General features: G+C 40.8%; 1 protein-coding gene across 1 annotated transcript in view; it reads right to left on the bottom strand.

Moving 5' to 3' along the window:
- The window catches only part of ELL3 (elongation factor for RNA polymerase II 3), a 434,242-nt gene that overhangs the window by 237,951 nt on the left and 170,840 nt on the right, over positions 1-25,451 (bottom strand). The window contains exon 3 of the mRNA XM_044077709.1: positions 4,222-4,349. Coding sequence (XP_043933644.1) covers positions 4,222-4,349 — 128 coding nt within the window. The remainder of the gene's footprint in view (positions 1-4,221; positions 4,350-25,451) is intronic.

Genomic DNA, 25,451 nt, shown 5'->3' with positions numbered 1-25,451 from the left:
TTCTAGCAGAACAAGAAATATGTGGGCATGTCACTGATACACTTCAAAGGGCATCTGTAGGGTAACTGTTTGGAGCAATTTCATACTGTACAAATTAAACCTCCCTAAAGCCGCGGTGGTACAGCGGTACCATTGTTGCCTCACAGCAAGAGGTTCTCCTGTTCGATTCTCGGCTAGAGTGCCTTCTGTGTGGAGTCTGCATGTCCTCCCCGCGGTCAAGTGGCCTCCGAAAGACATGCGTGAATGGGTGTGCCTTCGCTGAAGGTTGGGCGTCGGGCTGGCAACTCGGCACCATAAAAATCAACTGGCAATCATTAGCAGACCGGAGTTCCGCTGTGGCAACCCCTAACTGGGAAAAGCCGAAAAGACAAACAAACAAATTAAATCTCCTTCCAGAGTTTTGCCTGACAATATACTTAAGGTCACCCTACATTTTTGGGATACTATGTCCAGCCATAAGTCACACACACACACACACACACACACACACACACACACACACACACACACACACACACACACTGGTGCAATATTATTTAAATGTAACAATACGCATCAGCAATGCAGGTTTTGAACATTAACACCTTCACAAGTGAAATCTCACTGAATCTCAGATAGTGTGCATGGTACATCTGTGCCACTTATAACACATTGCTTTTTATACACAACAATTTGACATTAAACCTTTTTAATTATACCCATCAGTCTCTGAATTAAATTAAATTTTTCACTGTGGTACTACACAGCAGTCTGTCATACTCCACAATTTCTGCAAAAATGTTACAATTTTCTGTTTTTAGACCCTAGTTGAAACTTTAATCACAGATTGTCCATCTTATTAACTGTTACAGTATGCTTCTGTACTCTTCATTTGAACATGGTAAGAAGTTACACAACTTCTTCTATATAAAGGCCTTTTCTTAACATTTTTGTGACTTCCCGCTGAAACAGCCTGTTCAGCAATGGGCTACCTATGCATGCCAAACTGATCCACAATACTCTGCATTTTTTTTAAATTCTGATAAGGGTATCACAGACTAAATAAACTGTGTCAAAATATGAGGAAAAAAGTCTGGTCTTCAAACTCAAAACAGTGAACAGCACAATGTTAGTCACTACAGCAGGAATCCCTTGAAATATTTCAGCTTTAAAGATTCACTTCTTAATGTCTGAAAACTTTTTTGCAAGCCACATTTCCAAACCTGATAATTAAATGTTAATGTAGAAACTGGAAGATACATTTTAGGTCAAATTAACATTCTAACCATGTCATGAATGGAGTAAAAACCTAGACAGTTCATACTGAAAATCACAAATCATAGAAGTAAATATATTAAGGGATGGCAATTATGAATTAAAATGCAAAATACATTTAAAGACATTACATATGTACCTTGGTATCTGATAAATACACATACATATTATCAGTCACAGTCTTACAAGTAAAACTCTGCACCAAGTTGCCATGCAAAACACTTAAACTCAAGTAGGATACTTAGCAGTGCAGCTTAGTTAGGAGAAGGGACTTGTGCCACTATGGTGGCAAGTACCTTATCTATGCCCATGCTGCCAAAGCAGCTTGTTATGTAGTGGTGAGAGGGGATGAAAATGACAGTGCCACATACTCCTTAGCATAAACATTCCTCTGCAACATGAACTGAACATCTGCAATGGAATACGTTGGATTTCACCAAATAATGCTCTGTAGCAGACATAGCACTCTGTATTGGACTCTTCATGGATATGCTATTTTAACCACATAATGCCCTGTATTGGACTCTTCAGGGATATGCCATTATTAACCATATAATGCTGTCTACTGGACTCTTCATGGATATGCCATTTTAACCAAACAAAGCTCTCTACTGGGCTCTTCATGGATATGCCACTTTAACCACAAAACTCTCTCTACTGAACTCTTTATGGACATGCCATTTTAACTGCATGACCCTCTCTACTGGACTATTCAGAGATGTGCCATTTTAACCATATAATGTTCTCTACTGGACTCTTCATAGATACGCCATTTTAACACGCAGTGCCCTGTACTGGACTCTTCATGGACATGCCATTTTAACCACATAATGCTTTCTACTGGGTTCTTCATGGATTTGCTATTTTAACCACACAACACTCTCTACTGGACTGTTCATGGACATGCCATTTTAACCACATAATGATCTCTACTGGACTCATAGTTTACAGGTTCATAGATTATTTCTAGGCTAACTGCCCTTGTGGGCCATTTTAAGCCTAGCCAATTACCCCATGTGAGAATCAAACTCTGCACCTTGTGTCTGTAAGGTAAACACCTTAACCATTATGCCAAACTCCGAATTTACACAATTTTAACCACATAATGCCCTGTACTGGACTCTTCACAGACATGCCATTTTAACCACATAATCGCTTTCTACTGAGTTCTTCATGGACATGTTATTTTAACCACATAACACTGTCTACCAGACTCTTCATGGATATGCCATTTTAACCACATAATGATATCTACTGTACGCATCATGGATATGCCATTTTAACCACATAACACCTTCTATTGGGTTCTTCATGAATATGCTATTTTAACCACACAACACTCTCTATTGGACTCTTTATGGATATGCCATTTTAACCACACAAGACTCTGTGCTGGTCTCTTCATGGATATGCCATTTTAACCGCATAACACTCTGCACTGGTCTCTTCATGGATATGCCATTTTAACCACATAACCCTCTCTACCGGACTCTTTGTGGATATGCCATTTTAACTACATAACACCCTGTACTAGACTCTTCATGGGTATGCTGTTTTAACCACATAATGCCCTGTAATGGACTCCTCATTAACCGCACAACATTCTCTACTGGACTCTTTATGGATATGCTATTTTTAACCACATAACACTTTCTACTGGATTCTTCATGGATATGGTATTTTAACCACATAATGCTTAGTACTAAAGTCTTCATGGATATGCCTTTTAACCACATAACGGTCTGTACTGGACTCTTCATCGATATACATTTTAGCCACATAATGCTCTGTGCTGGACTCTTAAGGATATACCATTTTAACCACATAACACCCTATATTGTACTATTCATGGATACACCATTTTAACCACATAATGCTCTATCCTGGACTCTTCGTGGATATTCCATTTAACCACATAACGCTCTGTACTGGGCTCTTCATGGATATGTCACTTCAACCCTTTAATAAGGTTTATATTGTCTTTTAGAATCAAACATATCAAGTGACTGAATATTAAAGACCTTTCCTGATTATTTTCTTTGGCCCTCATCCCCCTGAATATCAAGCCCCCATCTCCTACTGGCCCACTTTTTCCCCCTGACCTTGGCATTTTAGGACACTGGAATAGGCAGGTGAGAGGTGGGGATCACAGCTGTCAAAGTCCACAGAGTGTTTCAAGCAAGTATGCAAGGAATGGAAATACATTGCCAGGCCTTTCTTCCTTATCATATATACACACCACCAATGCAACTTCAGACAGTATGGAGTCACCAGTCCACCTACCACGTGTCTTTGCTGTGTGGATTTTCTATGGATACTCCAGCTTTTTGCCACATCCCATACTGAAGCCATGCAGACTTTGCATAGATGGTACCCCAGCCAAGAAACAAATCAGAGAACCTGTTCCTGTAAAGTGACAGTGTTACTTACTGTGCCAGTCTGACAGACATAATCCGGGGCAGAAGCTCTACACTATAGGTTCTGGTTTACCTGCTTTTATTCAAAGAGATCTTCTATTCAGTTTTGGTGAAAATTCGGAAAAACATACAAAACTGATCATGCATGAACTTTGTAATTGAACTTGTGGTTGCACGTGCCTTGACACCATCTGGCACTCTAATGAAATATGTAGAGAGCTGCATATAAGCATTTTAATCACACACACACACACACACACACACACACACACACACACACACACACACACACACACACACGCCTGATTATACATATGCCACCCACAAATTAAATACACTTTGTAAGAAGGTGTCCACACTTTAGGTACATGGCGTACTGCACTGCTCATACTTCAGCATGTGAAGCAAATATATTATATATAAAAATATATACATATATGTGTATAGATCTATATTTATATGTGTGTGTGTATGTGAGACTTTACTACACAATTAGAAAAAATACAAAACCAGCCATTCCACTGTCTGGTATAGCCAGCTCTTTCCATACCTGGAAATGTACTGACGCACACATTCAAAACTAGCCTGAGGCTTCTCTTTGCTGTCACTGGAAAGGTAAAAGGAAAACACTTGAACATCATTGGAAGGCTTGGCAGCTGGTGTTGGTATCCTGATGCACTGTTCAACAGAAACAAAAAGAAACAGAACACAAGCATCCAGTTAAAAAAAGCAAAAACAAATATTGGAGCATAAAAAAATCTACATAAGCAGACCAATAAAACAAGAGAAATACTGAGCTGACAATTACAACCAGAAAAAAAAATATATGTCCTGACAAAGTCTGTGAATTTGTTGCCTAGTGCTATCTGACACAGGAAGTCCAGTTAAATGGTAAATGTATTGTTGTGACACTAAAACATGAAGATGACACTGGAGAAATAATGGGCAAATAACTTACAGTTCATGCCTTTTTGTCTGAAATGGAGTGAAACAGTGCCCCCCTCTCCTGTTTAACACCTGAAAAAGCATCACTGAAAATAGCAGTTTTCTGAGGGGGCCTTTGCTTTCCAATCCCATGCATGGCTGACCTTCTATACTCTCCATTCTATATATGCTGTCTGAATCACTGCATCTTGGGAAAAAAACAACTCATAGCATTGCAAATTAATTCAGACAGCTTGATATGACAAATATGACTTAATCATGTCTAGCAGTGACCAGCAATATGGACACCTTATTACATGCGGGCATGTTAAGCTCATGTGCACACACACAGCAATATGCAAGCATGTGCACGTGTACACACACACACGCACACACACACACACACACACACACACACACACACACACACACACACACACACACACATATACACACACACATATACACCCATTCTTGTAAAAAGTAAGCATACACATACACTAACATGTATATGACAATGGTGTGGTTTGTGTATTGAATGCTACCAATACAGTACTGATATTGGAATTGTTTTGCAGTAGAAGCTCAGTGGCTTTTGTCCATTAAATGTACCCCTGTAACACACACACACACACACACACACACACACACACACACACACACACACACACACACACACACACACACAAAGTTTTGGATTGACAGATGTGTGCATTATAAGTATCTCTGAAATAAATGGGTTAGTGTTGTTCATCACTACTTTTCAGCCCTAATTCTTAATTAATTCAACAGGTAGATCTATACATCCAGATGAATCACTTTCAGCTACAACCCCCAAACAGTGCCAATTTGCAGTAAATGGTACATACTGGCATGCACATAAAACCGTGTCAGAAACAGTGAAGACAAATTATTGCTACACAGGCGTCAGCAATTTAAGATAAACATGTTTTTCTCCAGTAATAAAATTCAGACACTGAAGGAAATTAAAGTGTATTTCAAAACAATGGGAGGTTACCGTAAGCAGCCAATCATGAAGAAGATTTCAAGGTAAAGAAGAGTACTTGCTTGAGTTAGTTAGTAACAACAGAGTGAGGCATCACATTTATATTCAAGGTCACTTACATGTACATTTCTCAGTGCTGTTTCAAATCCTGTCTGCCTGGTATAGAAGGAGGAGTAGAAAGAAATACCTACAGATTCATGCATCCATACTGGGAGAAAAAGGAAGTCAGTATCCTGTTTATTTTGGATATCAGTCTCTACAAATATTAAGCATTCATGTTAGCACATGTTCTTCTATACCCAGCTATGATTTCCATGTTGGAATCACAAAAATGAAACCATAATTCCAGTAAGTAAACTACTAGATTGTCCTATCAGGAAGGCCATCACATGCATTAATCAGCATGCACCTGTACAACATACTATGGTAAGCTGTAACTGTACTGATCAATTTAACCCTTAGGATACCTGTAGAGGGAGTTGACACATTAAAATCAGGCATCCTTGAGACATTTCTTTTGTTACCTTTTAGTCATACATCAAAGTATGTACAAGCTAAATTTTTCCAAACAACATCACCATGTGTACTTCAGCAGTCTAGTATTACCTAGTTGTGTAAATCCTCCAAAAAGTGTGCATTACTATTCTAGTTTACATAACCTGTCTTTCGGCACTGAACTTTTATTCTTAGGTTCACCAACTACAGTCAGTTAAAGCATTTACCAGTTCAATTGTCCCAAAGTAATGCTCTCCAGCTTTAAGCTGGTCCATAGGGTCAAGTGCAACACTGTTTAATGCAGCTGTTGATCACGCTTAACACTGCAAATTAGCAAAGCTGTCAGAGCCACTTAAAATATAACATTCAGAATGTTCAGAACTGTTCCTAGGCTGGAGTCAGAAGGGACAGATCATTAAGCTGTTTTTAAATGAAAACGCCACTGGGAAGATTATTTTTAACTAGCATGCCTCCCAAGACGCCCCCTAAACCACTCACGTCTCTGAGGTTCTTTTCCTACTATAGCGTAAGATGTTTGAAGCACAGAGATTACAAAATGACTGTTTTTTTCTCAAAGTCAGAGCTTAGATTTTCTGTTCCTCCTTTTTCTTTTTAATGATTCTCCATTCCCAGTGGCTGCAGCAAAGAATGGGTGGGTTATGCATGAGTATGCATCTGTGTAAATGCACTTCAGTTCTTTTAAACACTGCCATTCATGATTTTATAATCCAAGTGGACAGCTCAGGACTCTGCTGTGTGCGTGCATGTGTGTGTCTGCGCGCGTGTGTGTGCATATACATTTATGTCTGGTTCGGAAGATCGACTTTTCAAAATGTCAAACTTCATATGTTCAGAACCATATGATTGATGTTTTGAAAAAATTCCCCACTGTTTTGTGATCTCAAGCACTGTATATAACATATATATATATATATATATATATATATATATATATAAATAACACACACATATATATATATATATATATATATATATATATATATATATATATATACATACACGCACACACATTTAGAATGGGAGTTTGCAAAGACACTGTTTCTGGTGCTATTTTTTTCCCAGTTTGACATTCTGAAAAGTTGATCTTCTGAACTGCATCCACGTGTGTATGTGTGTGTGTGTATTGGCTTTTAAATGCAGCAATTGTTTACACCCACTTCCCACTCTTGAAATAGAAGGGGTAGTTGACCATAATGGCCAACTTCTACAGATTCTACTTCCAAAATGACAAAGAGATCACCCACAGCAAAGAAATGGTACAAAACTCATGGAATCTGCAACAACACCAACTTCACCCAGGCTAACACCAACCACAGAAACACGAAACTTGCTTCTCTGAGGGCAGAAGAGAAGTCATACCACAGTGTTTGTGCCACTTGAGTGACCAGATGTAGTAAAGTGTTCTACAAACAGCAATGTTTCATTCTCCAGTTAATGCAAACCTTGAGATAGAAAGGGATGTTGCTATTTTATACAAATTACAGTGTTTCATTCTGCAGTTAATGCAATCACTGACAACCCTTTATTTTCCATTGCAAAGAGTGCAGCAAAGATCACGTGCTGCTTCACAGCAGATATTCCAACCACCTTCCTAGCGTTGAAAATTCTTGCTGTAAAACACATTATGTACTAGATCACTGACAGAGATAAGCCATTAATAAATTCACCTGCTGCAGTGTTAAATTTCAGTGTCATGATGTGTCCTCCCATAGAACACATTTTTCTTAAACAAGTGCTGTTAAAGGGAATATTAGTAAACCAGTGGTTCAGATAGCCCAGTACAGATGCCATCAAACATTAGTCAATGGAAAGCTTTTTCAGCATAAAAGAAAATTTTCATTTTGCCATAGAAGAGCTTTTCCTTCAAACACAAGGTGCTTTGAACTTTTGTTATCTGTACTAAGCCACAGTTCATCTCCAGTGTAAATACATAATTGGTTAGAGTTCAGCATGACGTCATTACAGTAAGCACCAACACAACAAACTGAAAGACAAAAGGCACAATATCCATCTAGTTTTAAGACAATATTCAGCTTGCTTTATATGACTGCATTTTCCCAAACAACTATCCACATATTTAAAGCATATGTAGTAATGCCTCCAAAGCCATGTACTTCAACACAAAATTATGACATAACTTCCAAGGACCCATTACACTTTGTAAAGAAGTCCCTGTAGAAAGTATTGAACCTTCTACCCTTGGCATGTAGTTTCCCACTGATATATTCCCCTCCATACAGATGTCCACCTGATACACTACCATATGCAGCACACATAACACATTCTACCTGTTCTGAAGTAAAAATAAGTCAACCTTCCCATCCATCAGTCCCAACAGACTCTTGATCAACATTGTTCCCTTCTCCATTGTTTCTCCACAACTGCAGCAACACCTGACAAGAACAGTTTGCAAAAATGAGCAAAACACCTCAAATTGAGCATAACCAGTTTCCTACACAATGACACTGGAATCTCCTTATATTTCCAGCCTGACTGTTTACTCAAGAATCCAGTTAACCTTAAGCTAGCTTTTACACAGTACTGAACCTTTTAAATAATGGAAAACAGTCACTTTAATATCTTACTTTCCGTTCTGCATTTTACTCTTTTGTTTATTTTGTTAAACTACATCATTCTGCATAAACCTTTTCAGTAAATGTAGCAGCACCAGCAGAAGCAACAGTAAGGCAACATCATGTTTAAAAAGTCAGGAACATACAAGGTTAAATAAACAGAACAATCTGTATGGGAAAACAGTAAACTTTTTCCCCATGTCCAACTTTATTAAACATATAGTACCACCACGTAGCAATAGTACACAGCAAAAGAACACAAAATACAAAAAAAAAAAAAAAAAGAAAAAAATACATACTTAAGATAAATGTAAAGTGCATTTCCAGTGCAAGGTCATACAAACAGATTCAACCACATGATCTGCAGCTTATGTCTAATGTACAGTGATGTGCACATTTAAAAAAACTGACAAAAATCTAGCCCTTATGAATCAAAGAGATTTAACCATCCCACGGCCTGGTTGAATTTTTTTTAGTTTAAACATTCTAGGAAAATATAATCCCTTACTTGCCTACCATTGCTCACTCATACCCTAAGGTCAGCTGTTTATAATGCCCCTGGACACTTTTAATGGGCTACAATAAAAAATGCCACTGCCAACACCTGTGTGACCCATACCCATACCTTATGCTTTGTAGAGCTCACCTCCCCATCTGCTATATCATTTAAGCAGAAATTTATGAGTGCCACAGGGGAAGAGATGCAACTTTTGTCAACTTGAGAAATGCAAATTCCCACAAGATCTTCACTGGTTGGTATCACCAGAATTTATGCAAGACAGGAATAGTAAGCTTCCCAAAGCCTGAACAAACTACAGTACTTACAAATCTCTTACAGACACTATCAAAAGGGGTAGAGTAACCTTTGTGAAGAAACATGACCATACAGTAGAAAGTCGATTATCCAAACTAATTAGGACCTAGGGAAGTTTGGATAATCAAACATACATTGAACCGGATAAAAAAAAATTCTAAAATCTTGTTTTTCTACACTCAGGGGAATACACTTTTTAACCATTCAGGGATGCCAGTGGACAATAAAGAATATTTTTCACACAATGGCAGGCTACAAACTCAAAAAACACACAAAAGTGAATACTTATAACATTTACATATTCAGACTTTATGATTCTTCCTACCTGAAAACTTTGTAAGGTTGCTTTCAGATAACTGCTTTTCGGATAATCACTATTCGGATAATTGACTCACTACTGTGTTTTCATAAGTGGGATGTTGCTTTATCCCGCAAAGTAATACTGACAACATTACTACTATTTCATTCACACTACTATATACCTATACTCTTGCTCATAACTCACATACTTCTGACTTCTATTTACTTTGCCATATCTACTATCACATCATCACACTTTACCTCTTCTACTATCACTTTCTTCCATGTGATATTGACATCCCACATTATATTCATCCAATGTATTACCTTTTCTCTCTAGCAGACTAAGACCTTTGTTTGTAGTTAACGTGCTTATAGTTAATGTGCATTACCTCTGTTACATATATGCTTTTTACACTTGCTTTGTAAGCAAATTTTCAATGTATTAACATGGTTTCATTTGTATTTAATTGTCTCTTGTATGTAATATTGTGGAGCTTTTCTCCCCGGGCCTCCACTGAAAATGGGCTCTTCATAGGCCCAGTGGACTTTCCTGGTCAACAAATGCAATAAATAAATAAATAATAAATCTCCACTGCCCTACTTTTACGTCCTGTAGAAAATCACATACACCTTGCATACCCACCTCAGAATAGGGAGTATACAACAGGACTTTATAAAAAGAAGCTTTAAGCACCAACCTGTTACTGAGGCAGCCAACCTCTTGCACTAACCAAAAATGCAGGAGGAAGTCAGGAGTACCCACTCTATCGTTAGGCTGTGACCTGGCAGTAAGACAACTTTGGTTCAGAAATTTCCAAAAAGAGGTATGCATAGCAAAACCACAGCTAGGTATTCTGGCATCCACTGCAGTTTCCTTATCTGGTGCCCCTTCAATTCTAAGTTGAGAACCACAAAAAAAAAAAAAAAAAAAAACTCTTCTCCTTTGCTTTGAAAACTTTTTAAAACTTTAGCAAACCACTTGCCACAAAGTAATGTAAATGTAACAAATGACTTACTACAACTAAATAACATACATGACACAAAGTGCTGAAGTGCTTCAGCTTTCTGAATGCCCATAATGTAGTATGTGCCCCTTTGCCTCACTTTAGCTACTCTTCTGAAGCATAAACTCCAATAACATCTACGGACTTCATATGAGTCTAACACTTCCTGTCACCTGCTTTAATATGATAACCACCAGGTATTCTTACTCTCCCATTCCAGTTCATGGAAAGAGACACCATCCACCCTTAATCAGGAAAAACATCAACTTTTCACTGCTAAAGCTGACAGAGGGAAAACCCACAGCTAAAAGTTCTCCACATGCCACTATCCTTAAAACTGTATTTTCCAACATGAAGGTTGAGGTTTGCTTTGTGTGGCAATGAACATGCTTAAAACTATTAGCATGCCACTACAGTAATATCATAATGCTGGGGTTCTCAAATAACTTGGTCACGATTACAAAACGTCAGCAAATGCAATTCAGTAAACCCGCAACTGTCATTATTTAGAGTTACTTTTCCTTTCCATGCCCACAAAACTGCCAACTAACTGTGTCTGACAAAGGCTGTCTCTGCACAGGCCTTAAGTCAAAGATTTACTCCTTTTTCAAGCAGTTACAATTCCAAAACACAGATGGCATTTGCTCAGCACTTCCTCGGTGAAATTCGAAAAACACTGCTCTTAACCATAAGGAGAAGATACAACTAAGCACAAGGGGGAAAAAATGGATGGCCATGATTCACAAAAATTGCACAGTGTCTGTGTTAAACATTTTATAACTCAGTGCATACTGCATCCACTTGGCAGTCACAGTGGCCCAAGATGAGATCAGAAAGACTGTGAGGCAACACTGAGCCACATTTGAGATAGGCATGCAGTTTAGCATTGCACAGTGAGATTTCCTGCGCAATGAACAATTTTTTATGCACCAGATGCACGCAGGACATAGTAGTTGCATTGATTTAGCTATCGTGCTCTTAAATTGTATGCTAATTCATTTCTACAACAGTTTGCATGCATTTTTTCCTGGCTGGTGGTATAGACAATCTCTTTCTATATGTTAAGACTAAGCCCCTTAACATATTGATATCCCAGTAACAGAAGGTTACTGCTGCAGCAAGACATCAAAAGCTTGAACAGAACTCTGAACTGGCTAACGAGTCATTCGGATCTCTGTTTTGAATTGCACTTTGAAATTAAAAATTTGGTGGTTAGCTAGTGCAGGGTAATGTGGACTGAAAGACAAGTTTTCTGACCCCCCCCCCAATCAGTACACATATTTAATGGATTGTGGATACAGCTCTGTGTATGGGTTACAGGCTACAGCAATAAACAGTTTCCTCTTAGTCAAGGTGATGTTCTAAAGTTGAAAGAAAACAAAATTAAAAATGAAGCAAATCATTAATCAAACCAAGACATTTCTGAGATGACAAATGTATACGAACCACTTAATAAAAAACAAAGGAGTGCAACACTTTAAGAAGTATTTCTGCAATACTTGTTTCCATGCTTGCCATTCATGACTTACAAACTTACTACAACCCTTGCTCTGCAAAATCACCAATGATAATTTAGTATGAACATTATATCACAGACACAATATGAAAATCAAAGTATTTACAGCATAAATACTAGTTACTCGTCCAGTAAGAACCATAATAAAAACACAAATACTACCAATAAAACACAGAAAGTACACAGTTAATAATGCCTACTGGTCATACATTTCCACTGGTGTGGTATCTGGGATTCTTCATGCATTTAATTCTCTCTAGTTGATACTTTAATAACAGATCACATTACTTCAAGAAGCCTTGAACCTTGGAATCCTTACTGCCAGTTTCTGATTACTTTTTTATCATGTTAGCTATTAGCTAATGCAAAACTTAACTGACAACATTTAAAATTATCTTACCACATGTGAATGCAAGGTAGAATAACAACTGTTGTTTGGATTAATGTAAACAGTACTTTTCAACACACTAACTGGGAAGTTCAATAAAGTGTTTTAGAAGCTTTTGGAAATGTAAATCTGTGTATGCAAAAAGACCTTTTAAAACACATTGTTATTTACCTTACAGATCACCACAGTTTACACTATTTGAGAAACTTTAAACTGAATACACAGCTATATTCCTTTATAGAGGTACCTGCCAATTTCCCTTAGGGAGAATCAAACCCCGTACCTATTGTCTTTGAGGTACACACCTTAGCCATTATGCTAGCCTAAACAATATCAAAATGTATTACAGCTGTAAGGTGTACTGCTTCAAATTGATAACAGAAATGTATACAATGTAAGATGTGCTTGCTTGAAACACTAATAAATTGAATATATTTTTACTGTATCCACAATGTATAATTTGCACATCACAAACGCAACATTTTCTTACAATCTGTACCCTGTAACATGTACACCTACTGAATGTTTTTAGGGGACAATCAACTTGGTCCCCATTGAAAATGGACCTGACTCAGCACAATTAACCCAGTCAACAAAACATAAGTGAATAAATAAAACAGTTTAAGGTACATTTTGTAATCAAGAACTCCACTCCCTCTACCCCAGGTGCATGCCCTAACAATTACGGTACACACCATGGTTGTACTGCGTTATTTCTTGGTTCATCTGCCTGAAGGCAAGTGGCAACACCTAAGGTGTGTTGACAAACTGTTATACTCTGGGAGCCTTTGTTATGAAGGTCTGCAGTGAATGACAAAAATGAGGGCAGAAATTAATTCATCTCCTAGGGAAGAGTATATAAGACTGTCACTATTAAACAGAGCATCAGAAAAGTTTGAGGGCAAATCTTCAGTGGTTCACTTTTTAATAACAGCAAGCACTCCAGTTAAAAGAAATCTGCAGTCAGCTAGGCGACACATAGATCTGCTGTTGGGAAGTCCTACTTTAATGCTGTTAGTTGAACAGCCATGGTTCAAGTGCTTGAAATATTACTTGGGGAGCCAATAGTTCACCTACCTGTATTATATGCAGCTGCCCATAATGAAAGTGCAGTTGTGTATACTTACCATAAATGTAAATGTTTGAGTGTATTCACTGTTGCAGTCATCACATTTGGGTTATCCCTGCCAGGGTAGCCCTCGGCCAGCCCGATTACCAGAGATGTAGTATTTCTACATCAGTTGCTGTCACTTGAGGACTGACATCAGGTCGTCGGTGGTATAAAGTAAGGCAGCCGACGCCATTACATCAGTTTTTCTTGCCCTAACTGTCAGGAGCCCCCCCAAGTGGGAGCCAGGTTATGGTGGAAGAACCCCACCAGTAGAAAGTAAATACCAAAATGTTCCTTGTAAGCAGAGAGAGAGAGAGAAATATAGGGGTGGAGGGAGGGGAAAGTACAGTTGTGTACACTTACCATAAATGTAGATGTTCAAGTGTATTCACTGTTGCAGTCATTACATTTGGGTTATCTGCTTGCAGTAGCCCTCAGTTGGCCTGATTAACAAAGTCTTGGGTTCTGTGTCGGTTGCTGTCCCTTTTTCCATGATGTCAGGTCGTCAGGGGTATAAAACATGCAGTCGACCCCATTACATCAGTTTTTTTTGCCCCAGATAACAGGTGCCCCCTAATGGGAAGCAATTAAATCTATAATACAAAGATATACCTCCAATAAAAAAGCAAACACACCAAAAAGCTTTTTCAGCATAGTAAGTGAGAGTAGAGGTATAGACAAAAGATGAAAGGGGGCCGGAGGGAGGGTAACCAGGACTGCAACAGTGAATACACTCGAACAGCTACATTTATGGTAAGCATACACAACTGTACTATGTTCTTTGTGTTTCACTGTTGCAGTCATTACATTTGGGTAGATTCCCAAAGCTAAAGTTGGGAGGAGGAATTTAAATAGAATTAGGACCAGCTATAAGGCCTTGCAAGACTGCAGTGTCAAAACCAGCTCTGGATTTAGAGAATATTGGCAAATGATAATGCTTGGTGAAAGTATGTACAGAACTCCAGGTAGCAGCTTCTAGGATGTCCCTTGTAGGGAAGCCCCTGAGAAAGGCTGTAGAGGTAGATGCAGCCCTGGTTGAATGGGGTCTGATGCCCTGTGGGATAGGTTTTCCATGGTGCTTACAGCAGAAATGAATGCAGTAACCTAACCATTTTGAAATGGTTTGTTTTGAAATAGCTTTCCCCTCTGTCCCTGCGGCAAATGCCACCAGCAGTTGTTCAGATTTCCTTTGAGGTTTAGTCCTGTCCAAGTAGAATCTAAGTTGACTGTGCACATCTAAGGAGTGCAGTATCCGTTCCACTTTGTTCTGTGGGTTAGGAAAGAAGGTAGGCAAATGAATGGACTGATTAGGAGCCACACTGGATACCACCTTGGGCATGAAGGAGGGACAGGTTCTGAGGGACACCCTGTCCGCATGAAAGATGATGAAAGGTTCCACTGCCATAAGGGCCTGTAACTCGGATACCCTTCTTGCAGAAGTGACTGCTAAAAGGAAAGCTGTTTTCCAGGAAAGGAATTTTAAATCTGCAGTAGCAGCTGGCAGGAAGAGTGAGTTTCTCCAAGACAAAGTTATGGTCCCAGGCTAGAGTTGGAGCTCTCCTCGGTGGCTTTAAATTTTTGGCCCCTCTGAGGAACTGCTTGAGCAGTGGGGGAGAGAAGAGGAGAGGCTCTGTGCTATAATGAGCTGAAATGGCTGAGGCTTGAATTTTGATGGAGGAAAAGGACAAGCCCTTATGAAGCATCTCAGTCAAATATTGTAGAATCTGAGGTAAACTGGGCACTGCTGTGCTCATCCCTTGAGATTTGTTCCAGGTATAAAATATTTTCCATTTTGCAGCATAAGATTTTCTAGTACTAGGCCTCCTAGCCTCTAAAATGATATCCATCACTGATTTACTGAGGGGTGGTAAAGGAGAGATTAGGTAATTAGCCAGGCTGCTAGGTTCAGGGTTTGCAGCTGAGGGTGCAGAATCTGGTTCCCCTGTTGAGACAACAGGAAAGAAGTCTGAGGCAGGTGCCATGGGGCCAAGCGTGACACACTGGGCAGAAGGGGGTACCAGTGCTGGTGTGGCCGGCCTGGTGCAATTAAAATTGTCCTTGGCTTGTCCTGTTTGATCTTTAGTAGTACCTTGGAGAGCAGAGGCAGAGGAGGAAAGACATAAACTGATAGGTTTTTCCAGTTGAACGATAGAGCATCCACTTTCCAACCTAGTTTGTGGGGAATCCTTGTGCAAAATGTGTCCAATTGATGGTTCTGGGGGGAGGCAAACAGGTCTATATCTGGGCTCCCCCATTTGCTTGTCAACATGTTAAAAAACCTTGGTTCCAATTTCCACTCGTGTGGGTCCATGAGGTTTCTGCTTAGTCAATCTGCCAGTGTATTTAGTTTTCCTGGCAGGAACTGAGCTTGTAGATCCACTTGGTAGCTCAATGCTGTGTACCACAATGCCATGGCTAGTCAGTAGAGGGGGTAAGAGTGTGTACCCCCCTGCTTGTTTATGTACCACATGACCCATTAGTTGTCCTGGAAGAATGTGGTCCTTGAAGGCTGTCAGAGCATTCTGTACAGCTAACATTTCCTTTTGATTTATGTTTAGGTGCATTTGACTTGGGTTCCATTTGCCCTGAATGCACTTCCCTGCCAGGTGAGCCCCCCATGCATAGTCTGATGCGTCTGTTGTTAAGGTTTGGGCAGCAGGGGGTAGTGTGAATGGTAGTCCCTTGTTTTGGTGGCAGGCCTCTGCCCACCAAGGGAACTCTAGGCGTGGACAAGGTATGATAGGAATCATAGCTTCTAGATCCTGTGAATGTTGACACCATAGGCTTTTAAGATACCACTACAGTTTCCTCATATGCAACCTTGCATATGGAATTAGAAGAATGCAGGAGGCCATGAACCCCAAGGCCTGCAATATTTGCCTTGCAGATAACTGGGTTTTTGTGGCCACTTGTTTGAAGTAGGTTGTCAAATGAGTCCGTTTCTCTGGCGTGAGGAAAGCCATCTGGGAAGTTGTATTCAAGCTTGCTCCTGGGAATATAATTTGTTGACAGGGTACCAAGTGTGATTTCTTTTCGTTTATGGTGTACCCTGGACAAGTCAGTACCCTTTGAACAAAGACCAGATGATTCAAAAGTATGTCCTGGCTTTCTGCCTGAATTAAACAATCGTCTAGGTATGGATATATTTGAATATTTCTTTGCCTGTAGAATGAACAAGAAAAGACCAGCACCCGGAAGGCAAGAGCAAAAAGTTTCATGAGAACCAGACCGGTTTCAGCAAAATGCTTTCATCAGTGGTTGAACAATAATGGCAATTCAAATACTGTAATTTATAAAGAATCCAACAGAGCAGTCTTGACATCACTTCCTGTGGGAAAAAATGTGAATAAAAAATTAAAGAATATTTGAAATTCAAGTAATCATATATTAAAAAGAAAACATGCACTGAATATGGGTCATTATTATGAAAATGTGTTATCCACTAAGAGAAAAGAAATATTATAATTTAACATTTAAACCCGGTGGAAAAAGACCACCTAATTTAACGATCCATCTCTTTTTTTTGTTGTTTAATAAATTATGCCATCCAGTTTTAAAAGATCTGTTTCCTGAAATTTTATCAATAACCATGAAGGAAAATTTGGCTGTTTTATGGATCAAACAATGTCTATATAAGGCATTAGTGGGTCTGGCATTCCTAATGTCCCCTAGATGATCGGACATACAGATTCTGAATTGTCTGGAGGTTTGTCCTATATAAAAAGCTTGACATGAGCATGTGGCCAGATATATAACCCAATCTGTACCACAATTGGCAAAACAATTGATATTGTACAGTTGTCCCGTATTTTTACTAGTGAAGGTTTTGGTCTTAAAAACATATTTACAAAAAGAACAATGACCACAGGGGTAACATCCAACCAGTTTTTCCCCAGATAATATAGTTTGTTGTAATGCAGTATCCTGGTGTGTGATTTTCTTATAATGGGAGAAATGAGACCCAAGAGTTTTTCCTTTACGATTGGAAAAAAGACATCTATCCCCTAACCAGTCATCCAAACGTGTATTGGTTTTAAGTATGTTCCAGTGCTTGTCAATACCATCCATCAGTTGACCCGTATTTCTATCGAAGGTGGTAACCAGCCTGAGCTTATCCTGGTTTGAACTACTAACATTTTGTTTGTATGTCAAAAGGTTATCCCTGGATAAATTTTTGGTCCATTGTAAAGCTGAGTTGACATTATGTTTGTCGTAACCCCTCTGCAGAAATCTATTGGAGAGGTCATTCTGGCAATGAGCAAGGTCCTGCTGTGATGAGCATATTCTCTTAATTCTCATGAACTGTGATTTGGGAATATTTTTAATAATGTGCTTGGGATGAAGACTGGAGGTATGTAATAAGTTATTGTATTGGGGATATTTCCTGTGAACCGTGGTACGCAAAGTATTATCCGGTTCCCTTTGTAGATGGACATCCAAGAAATCAATCTCTTGCAGGCTGTGGTTTACAGTAAACTCAACCCCCCACTTGTTGCCATTGAGGTATTCAATAAATTCCATGAGATACTCACTACCTCCTCTCCACACAAGCCAACAGTCATCTAGGTAACATCTCCATATATCTGTAAATAATATGTTCTTCAACATACCCCATGAATAGATCAGCAAATATTGGTGCAAATGATGCTCCCATGGCAGTGCCTTGAATCTGCCAATAGCATTGATTTTGAAAGTAAAAAATATTCTTGGTAAGAACATGCTCTGCCATACATATTAGCAAGGTGTTGAAGCCCGGATCGTAGATGTTAGTTCTGTTAATCCAGTATTCCAATGCTGTCATACCTGCCGAATGTGGGATGCATGTGTATAATGATTTGACATCTAAAGTACACATCAACCAGTGTGATTCCAATTGGCATTCCGAGACAATTTCTAAAAACTCAGTAGTGTCTTGCAATCTAGCCCTGACATAAGGTAGAAAAGGTTTCAGATATTGCGTCAAAAAGACAGACAGGGGCTCAGTGAGTGAGCCCATGCCTGAAACTATAGGTCTGCCTGGTGGTGTATTGTAAGACTTATGGATCTTGGGCAATAAATATAAATATTGTTTGACAGGATCATTGACTGTCAACTGAAATCTGGTTTTATCACTGATGATACCTTCTTCTACTGCTAATTGTAAAAAAGCGTCAATTTCCTTTTTGAAATTAGGAGTGGGGTCAGTAGGCATGTTCAAATAATGCTGAGTGTTAAAAACCGAAGGTGGTAACCAGCCTGAGCTAATCCTGGTTTGAACTACTAACTTTTTGTTTGTATGTCAAAAGGTTATCCCTGGATAAATTTCAAATATTCTTTAATTTTTTATTCACATTTTTTCCCACAGGAAGTGATGTCAAGACTGCTCTGTTGGATTCTTTATAAATTACAGTATTTGAATTGCCATTATTGTTCAACCACTGATGAAAGCATTTTGCTGAAACCGGTCTGGTTCTCATTAAACTTTTTGCTCTTGCCTTTCGGGTGCTGGTCTTTTCTTGTTCAGTATCAAGGTTGTTTGGTCCGTGCATCTACCGTACTTGCTAGCCTGGTCTTTCTGTTTGCCTGTAGAATGCAATGACTGGAGCTAGGCACTTTGTGAATACACTGGACCCAGCAGATAAGCCAAAGTGCAGTGCAGAGAACTGATAGTGCATGTCGCCTGCTTTGAAGCGTAGGTATCTTCTGCAAGACTCCCTGATAGGGATGTGCAGGTATGCTTCCTTTAAGTCTAGTACTGCCAACCATGCATCTTTGCCTAGCATAGGAATCAGCTGGTGAAGAGTCAGCATCTTGAATTTTGGAATCACCAGAAAGGTATTTAGAGTAGAAAGGTCCAGGATAGGACACCACATATTGCCTTTTCTGGGTACCAGAAAAAGTCTGGAATAGAAACCTTGTCCCTTTTCCTCTTCTGGTACCAAATGAATAGCCCCCATGCTTAAGAGAGAGAGTACTTGATTTTGGGCCTCTGCCCACTGATTTGGGGTAGATCTGGCCACCCGCTTGGTGATGGTAAGGTGTGGAAGTGAAATATGTATCCTTGGGACACTATATTTAAAACCCATTTGTCCTGGGTAATGAGTTCCCAGTTTTTGGCCTGCAGACCAATCTTTCTGCCTAAAGTAGCATTCAGTTGGGAACTGCTTGGAAGTTTTAAAAGCACGTCATTGACACAGTTTTCCATAGGGGGAGTCTTACTACTCCCTGATTTGGGTGAGGAAGCCCCCCACTGCTTAGTCTTGTGTGTCTCCTGGGACTGAAACCTTGGGTTTCTGCTGTGACTGGGTTTGGTTTGAGAAGTCCTGGAAGTGGCTGGAAAGGACCAATTCTTAAGAGGGCCAGTGTCTACTAAATCTAGGAGGTTGAACTTGTAAGAAATATTTAACAGTTTGCATAGATTTAGCTTTATCTTCCATCTTTTTAAGAACTTCCTCAGCCTTGTTGCCAAACAGGTGGTCCTGATTTAAGGGAGCATTCAACAATTTAGCTTTAACATGATCAGTCAAAGTTTGCTCCTTAAGCCAAGCATGCCTTCTGAGCACAGACCCAGTAACAGCAGCCCTGCAAGAGGCCTCTAATGAATCAAATCCACATTGCAAAGTATGTTTTCCAACCTGTTCAGCAGAATGCATTAAATCCTGTAATTCTTTATTTTCCGCACAGTCAGGAATCAACATAATTTTCTGTTTAAGCAATCCAATAACATGTTGCTGATACTTTAACATATGAAACTGGCAGTTTAAAGCCCTAATGGCCAAGGTTGCAGAAGTGTAAACCTTCTTACAACATCTATCCAGCGCCCTGGAGTCTCTATCAGAAGGGGTAGGATTTTTAGCAGTAGAAGCCTTAATGCCCTTGGGTCCCTGTGAAATAGTCTCTGGATCCGCAATAGGATTTTTAAAAAGAAACTTGTGTGAATCAGGAACCCTGTAATATCTGTCAGGTTTTCTGGGAGCAGGAGGCAAAGAATCGGGTGCCAAACTAGATTCCGAAAAAGCATCATCAACAATGTTTAGTACAGGAGGAATAGCTAAAGACCTATGCTGAGGCAGGAGTAAGAAATCCCTAAGCCTCTTTTTTGAATCAGAAAAATCCAGGCTTTCCCAGTGGAAATGCTCCCTTACAGTATGTAAGGTTTCACCAAAAGAAAAATCCTCTGGAGGAGAAGCAGAGAGAATAGAGTCCTCTGCATCAGAATCCTCATAAGTAGACAAGGGCAAATCCAGATCATCAGAAGAATCAGAAAAGTCAGAATCCTGGTCAGAAGATTCATAAACAACTTCAGTCCTAGGTCTCTTAGAAGGGGGAGGATGGCTTCCCCTGATTAGAGTTATAAGATCTTCAGCCATTCTTATCATTTGTTTTTTAGGCATAGAGGCCTGAGCATGCGGCCTGGGCATTGTTTTTTTAGGCATGGTTCGAGATTTAAGCCTAAATGAAGAAGGAAGCGTTGGTTTAATATACAAGTCCATAGGCCTGAATACACCCTCAGAAGCCGGTGCCTGCACAGCGGCTCCAGACCCATCCAAGGTAGAGACATCCATGGGTTCCATAGTTGAAGCATCTCGCGGCATACCGGACTCCAAATGGGTCTCAGTAGAGGCCTGTGAATCAGAAGTAGTGGGTATCAGGGGCTGTGAAAGCACCTCACTGAGTACTAGCAAACTAGCGACTGGCTTAGGAGAAGCGTCGTCGGCAGTTTTGGACCTTGGCAGCCTGTCTCTGTCTTTATCTTTGCGTTTTTTCAAAATCCCGGTAGTTGGATGGCTAACCGATGACATTTCTGGATAATTAAACCGAGAACCGAAATATTTAGAGGCAAAAATATACCGATGATGGATAGTGTACTGATTAAATAAAGCACAAAACCGACAGCAAGGTATGTCGTGGTCAGGGCCTATGCAAGGAATACAGTACGAATGAAAATCTTTATGAGGTATTTGCTTTCCACAAGTAATGCAATTATTAACTTTTACTGACATCGGTAAGGAGCAAGAAAAAGTTTCCCCAACAGGGTAGCTTTATTTTGAAACTCGAAAACAAAAATTTCATGAGTCGGCCAACCGGCACTTGCGAACTGCTTCTGCTTCAGGCACTGCACGGCAAGAAAGACTGATGTAATGGTGTCGGCTGCATGTCTTATACCCCTGATGACCTGATGTCATGGAAGAAGGGACAGCAACCAATGCAGGACCCAAGACTTTGTTAATCAGGCCGACTGAGGGCTACTGCAAGCAGATAACCCAAATGTAATGACTGTAACAGTGAAACACAAAGAACATCCAGGACTGCAACAGTGAATACACTCGAACAGCTACATTTATGGTAAGTGTACACAACTGTAGTATGTTCTTCGTGTTTCACTGTTGCAGTCATCACATTTGGGTTGATTCCCAAAGCTGAGAAAAAGGGTGGAGGCAGTCAAGGAGACTAGGGGCTGGCTGTAAGCCTGCCCTGGATTTGGAGAAAATAGGCAGGTGGTAATGCTTGGTGAAAGTGTGAACAGATGTCCAGGTGGAAGCCTTCAAGATGTCCCTGGTGGGGACTCCTCTAAGGAAAGTTGCAGAGGTGGAGGTTGCTCTGGTGGAGTGAGTCCTGACCCCCTTAGGGGGAGGTTTTCCATGTTGCTTGTAACAGAAATGGATGCAGTGTGCTATCCATTTGGAAATTGTTTGTTTGGACATGGCTTTGCCCTCTGCCCCTGGAGCAAAGCTAGCCAGTAATAGATCAGACTTTCTGAATGGTTTAGTCCTGTCTAGACAGAATCTGAGCTGTCTGTGCACATCAAGAGAGTGCAAGATCCTTTCCCCCTTGTTTTGGTGGGTTAGGAAAAAAGGTGGGAAAATGAATGGATTGGTTGAGAGCCATGCTGGACACCACTTTGGGCATGAAGGATGGGTTAGTCCTGAGGGAAACCTTGTCAGCATGGAAGATGATGAAGGGCTCCACAGCCATGAGTGCTTGTAGCTCGGAGACTCTTCTGGTTGAAGTGATGGCCAGAAGAAAATCTGTTTTCCAGGAGAGAAATTTTAGCTCTGCTAAAGATGCTGGTTCAAAGGGTGGCAGGGTGAGCTTTTCCAACACAAAGTTAAGGTCCCAAGCTGGGGTGGGTGATCTTCTGGGTGACCTCAAGTTGCTAGCCCCTCTTAGGAATTATTTGATCAGAGGGTGTGAGAAAAGGGACTACTCAGTGTGGAAATGAGCAGAGATAGCAGAGGCATGAATTTTAATAGAGGAAAAGGAGAGACCACTGTGTAGCAGGTCAGCTAGGTAATCCAGGATGAGAGGTAGGGAGGGCTGTGCCATATCAGCTCCCTTGGCCTGAATCCAGGTGCAGAACCTTTTCCATTTGTCAGCATAAGACTTTCTAGTGCTAGAGCATCTGGCCTCATGTACAACATCTAGAACCTGTTTACTGAGGTTGGCAAATTGATCAGTGGTCAGGGAATAAGGCAGCCAAATTGAGGGTCTGAAATTGGGGATGCATGAATTCTCCTTCCCTTTGGGTCAGGAGGGTTGGGGTCTGAGTGAGATGCCATGGTGGCTGTGGGGACAGGTTGCACAGCAGTGGGTACCAGTGCTGGTGTGGCCAGTCTGGAGCAATAAGAATTGTCCTTGATTACTCCTCCCTTATTTTGAGCAGTACACTGCTGATGAGAGGTAGTGGAGGAAATGCATAGACCGACAGATTGACCCAGGGGAAGGATAGGGCATCCACTTTCCAAGCCATGCAGTGATGTTCCTTGGTGCAGAATTTACTGAGCTGATGGTTTGTGTAGGAGGCAAGGAGGTCGACCTTCAGGGTGCCCCATTTCTGAGTTATTAGGGTGAAGGCTCTTTTGTCTAGCTGCCACTTATGTGGGTCCAGAAGATTTCTGTTTAAGTGGTCTGCCAGAGAGTTTAGAGAACCTGACAAGAATTGTGCTAACAGGTGGAGTTGCATGGCAGAGGCTGTGTGCCAAAGGGTCATGGCCAGTCTGCATAGAGGGTAGGAGTCAGTCCCTCCCTGCTTGTTGATATACCACATTACAGTGGTGTTGTCTGTTTTGATCAGGAGAGCCCCTGGGGAGAGTAGGGGCCTGGAAGCGGTCAATGCTTGCTGGACAGCTAACATCTCTTTCGGGTTGATTTGCAGATGGATTTGCTGTGGGCTCCATTGGCCCTGTATGCACCTGCCATCCAGGTAAGCACCCCAGAGGGGCTGGGTGGCAGGGGATGGTGAGAAAGGTAGTCCCTCATTGTGGGAGCATGCTGCTGCCCACCAAAGAAAATCTTTCCTTAGGCAAGGTATCACTGGTATAAGAGTTTCCATGTCTTGACAGTGTTGACACCAAAGGCTTTTTAGGTACCACTGAAGTTTCCTCATATGCAGTCTGGCATATGGAATGAGTAGAATGCAAGATGCCATGAACCCCAGAGCTTGCAGGATTTTCCTTGCAGATGACTGGGGTCTGGTGGCTAGTTGAGGGAAGTAGGCTGTTAAGTAAGTTTGCTTTTCTGGTGTAAGGAATGCCATCTGGGATGCTGTGTCCAGGCTTACTCCCAGGAATATAATCCTTTGGGTGGGTACTAGTTTGGATTTCTTTTCATTGCTAGTATACCATAGGGAGGTCAGTAGGGACTTTACAAAGGCCAGGTGCTTCAGTAACTTTTCCTGTCTGCCTGAATTAGGAAGTCATCTAAGTAAGGGTAATTTGGAGATTCCTTTGTCTGCAAAAGGCAATGGCGGGAGCAAGACATTTTGTGAAAACTCTGGGAGCAGTAGATAAGCCAATGGGAAGCACAGAAAACTAAAAGTGCAGGGATCCTGTCCTGAAATGTAGACATTTCCTGCATGATTCCCTGATAGGGATGTGGAGGTAGGCCTCTTTTAGGTCTAGGGTGGCTAGCCAAGTATCCTTGGACAGCATGGGTAGCAGGTACTGGAGGTTGAGCATTTTGAATTTTGGTATCACCAGGAAGGTGTTTAGAATGGATAGATCGAGGATGGGGTGCCAGGTGCCCTCTTTTCTGGGTACCAGAAATAGTCTGGAGTAGAAACCTTGACCTATCTGTTCTGCAGGAACATGCTCTACTGCCCTCATAGAGAGCAGGGAAAGGACTTGCTTTTGTGCCTCTGCCCACTGGTTTGGAGGTAGATCTGGGAACCCTTTTGGGGTTGGAAGAGTGTGAAAAAAGATTGTATCCCTGGGACACTATGTTTAGGACCCAGCTGTTGTTGGTAATGGTGGCCCAGGTGCTTGGGTGAAAGGAGAGTTTTCCCCCTAGGGGTAAGTGTAGGTGGGCCTAGGGAGGGGGTGGGGGAGGAGAGTCATTTTGAGTTCTTACCATGAGGGGGTGGCTTAGAACTCCCTGGTTTTGAAGTGGAGGAATTCCACTGTTTTGATCTCTGCATTCCCTGTGGCTGTTGTCTGGGGGGGTCTGCTTCCCCGGGGTCTGGGCTGAACTGACCTGGTGGGAGCAGGAAAGGAACAGTGCTTGGAGGAGCAATGCCTGCTGAACCTTGGTGGCTGGACTTGTATGAAATCCTTAACTGTCTGCATAGATTTAGCTTTTTTTTTCCATCTTTTTTTAAGACCTCCTCTGCCTTAGTGCCAAATAAGTTGTCTTTGTGCAAGTGTGCAT

Source organism: Protopterus annectens, chromosome 7.part0 (assembly GCF_019279795.1).
Source record: "Protopterus annectens isolate FY-2018-M chromosome 7.part0, PAN1.0, whole genome shotgun sequence".
In the NCBI taxonomy this organism is placed as follows: domain Eukaryota; kingdom Metazoa; phylum Chordata; order Ceratodontiformes; family Protopteridae; genus Protopterus; species Protopterus annectens.
Note: the sequence above shows the minus strand (reverse complement) of the source record. Positions and strands in the feature narration are given on the sequence as shown.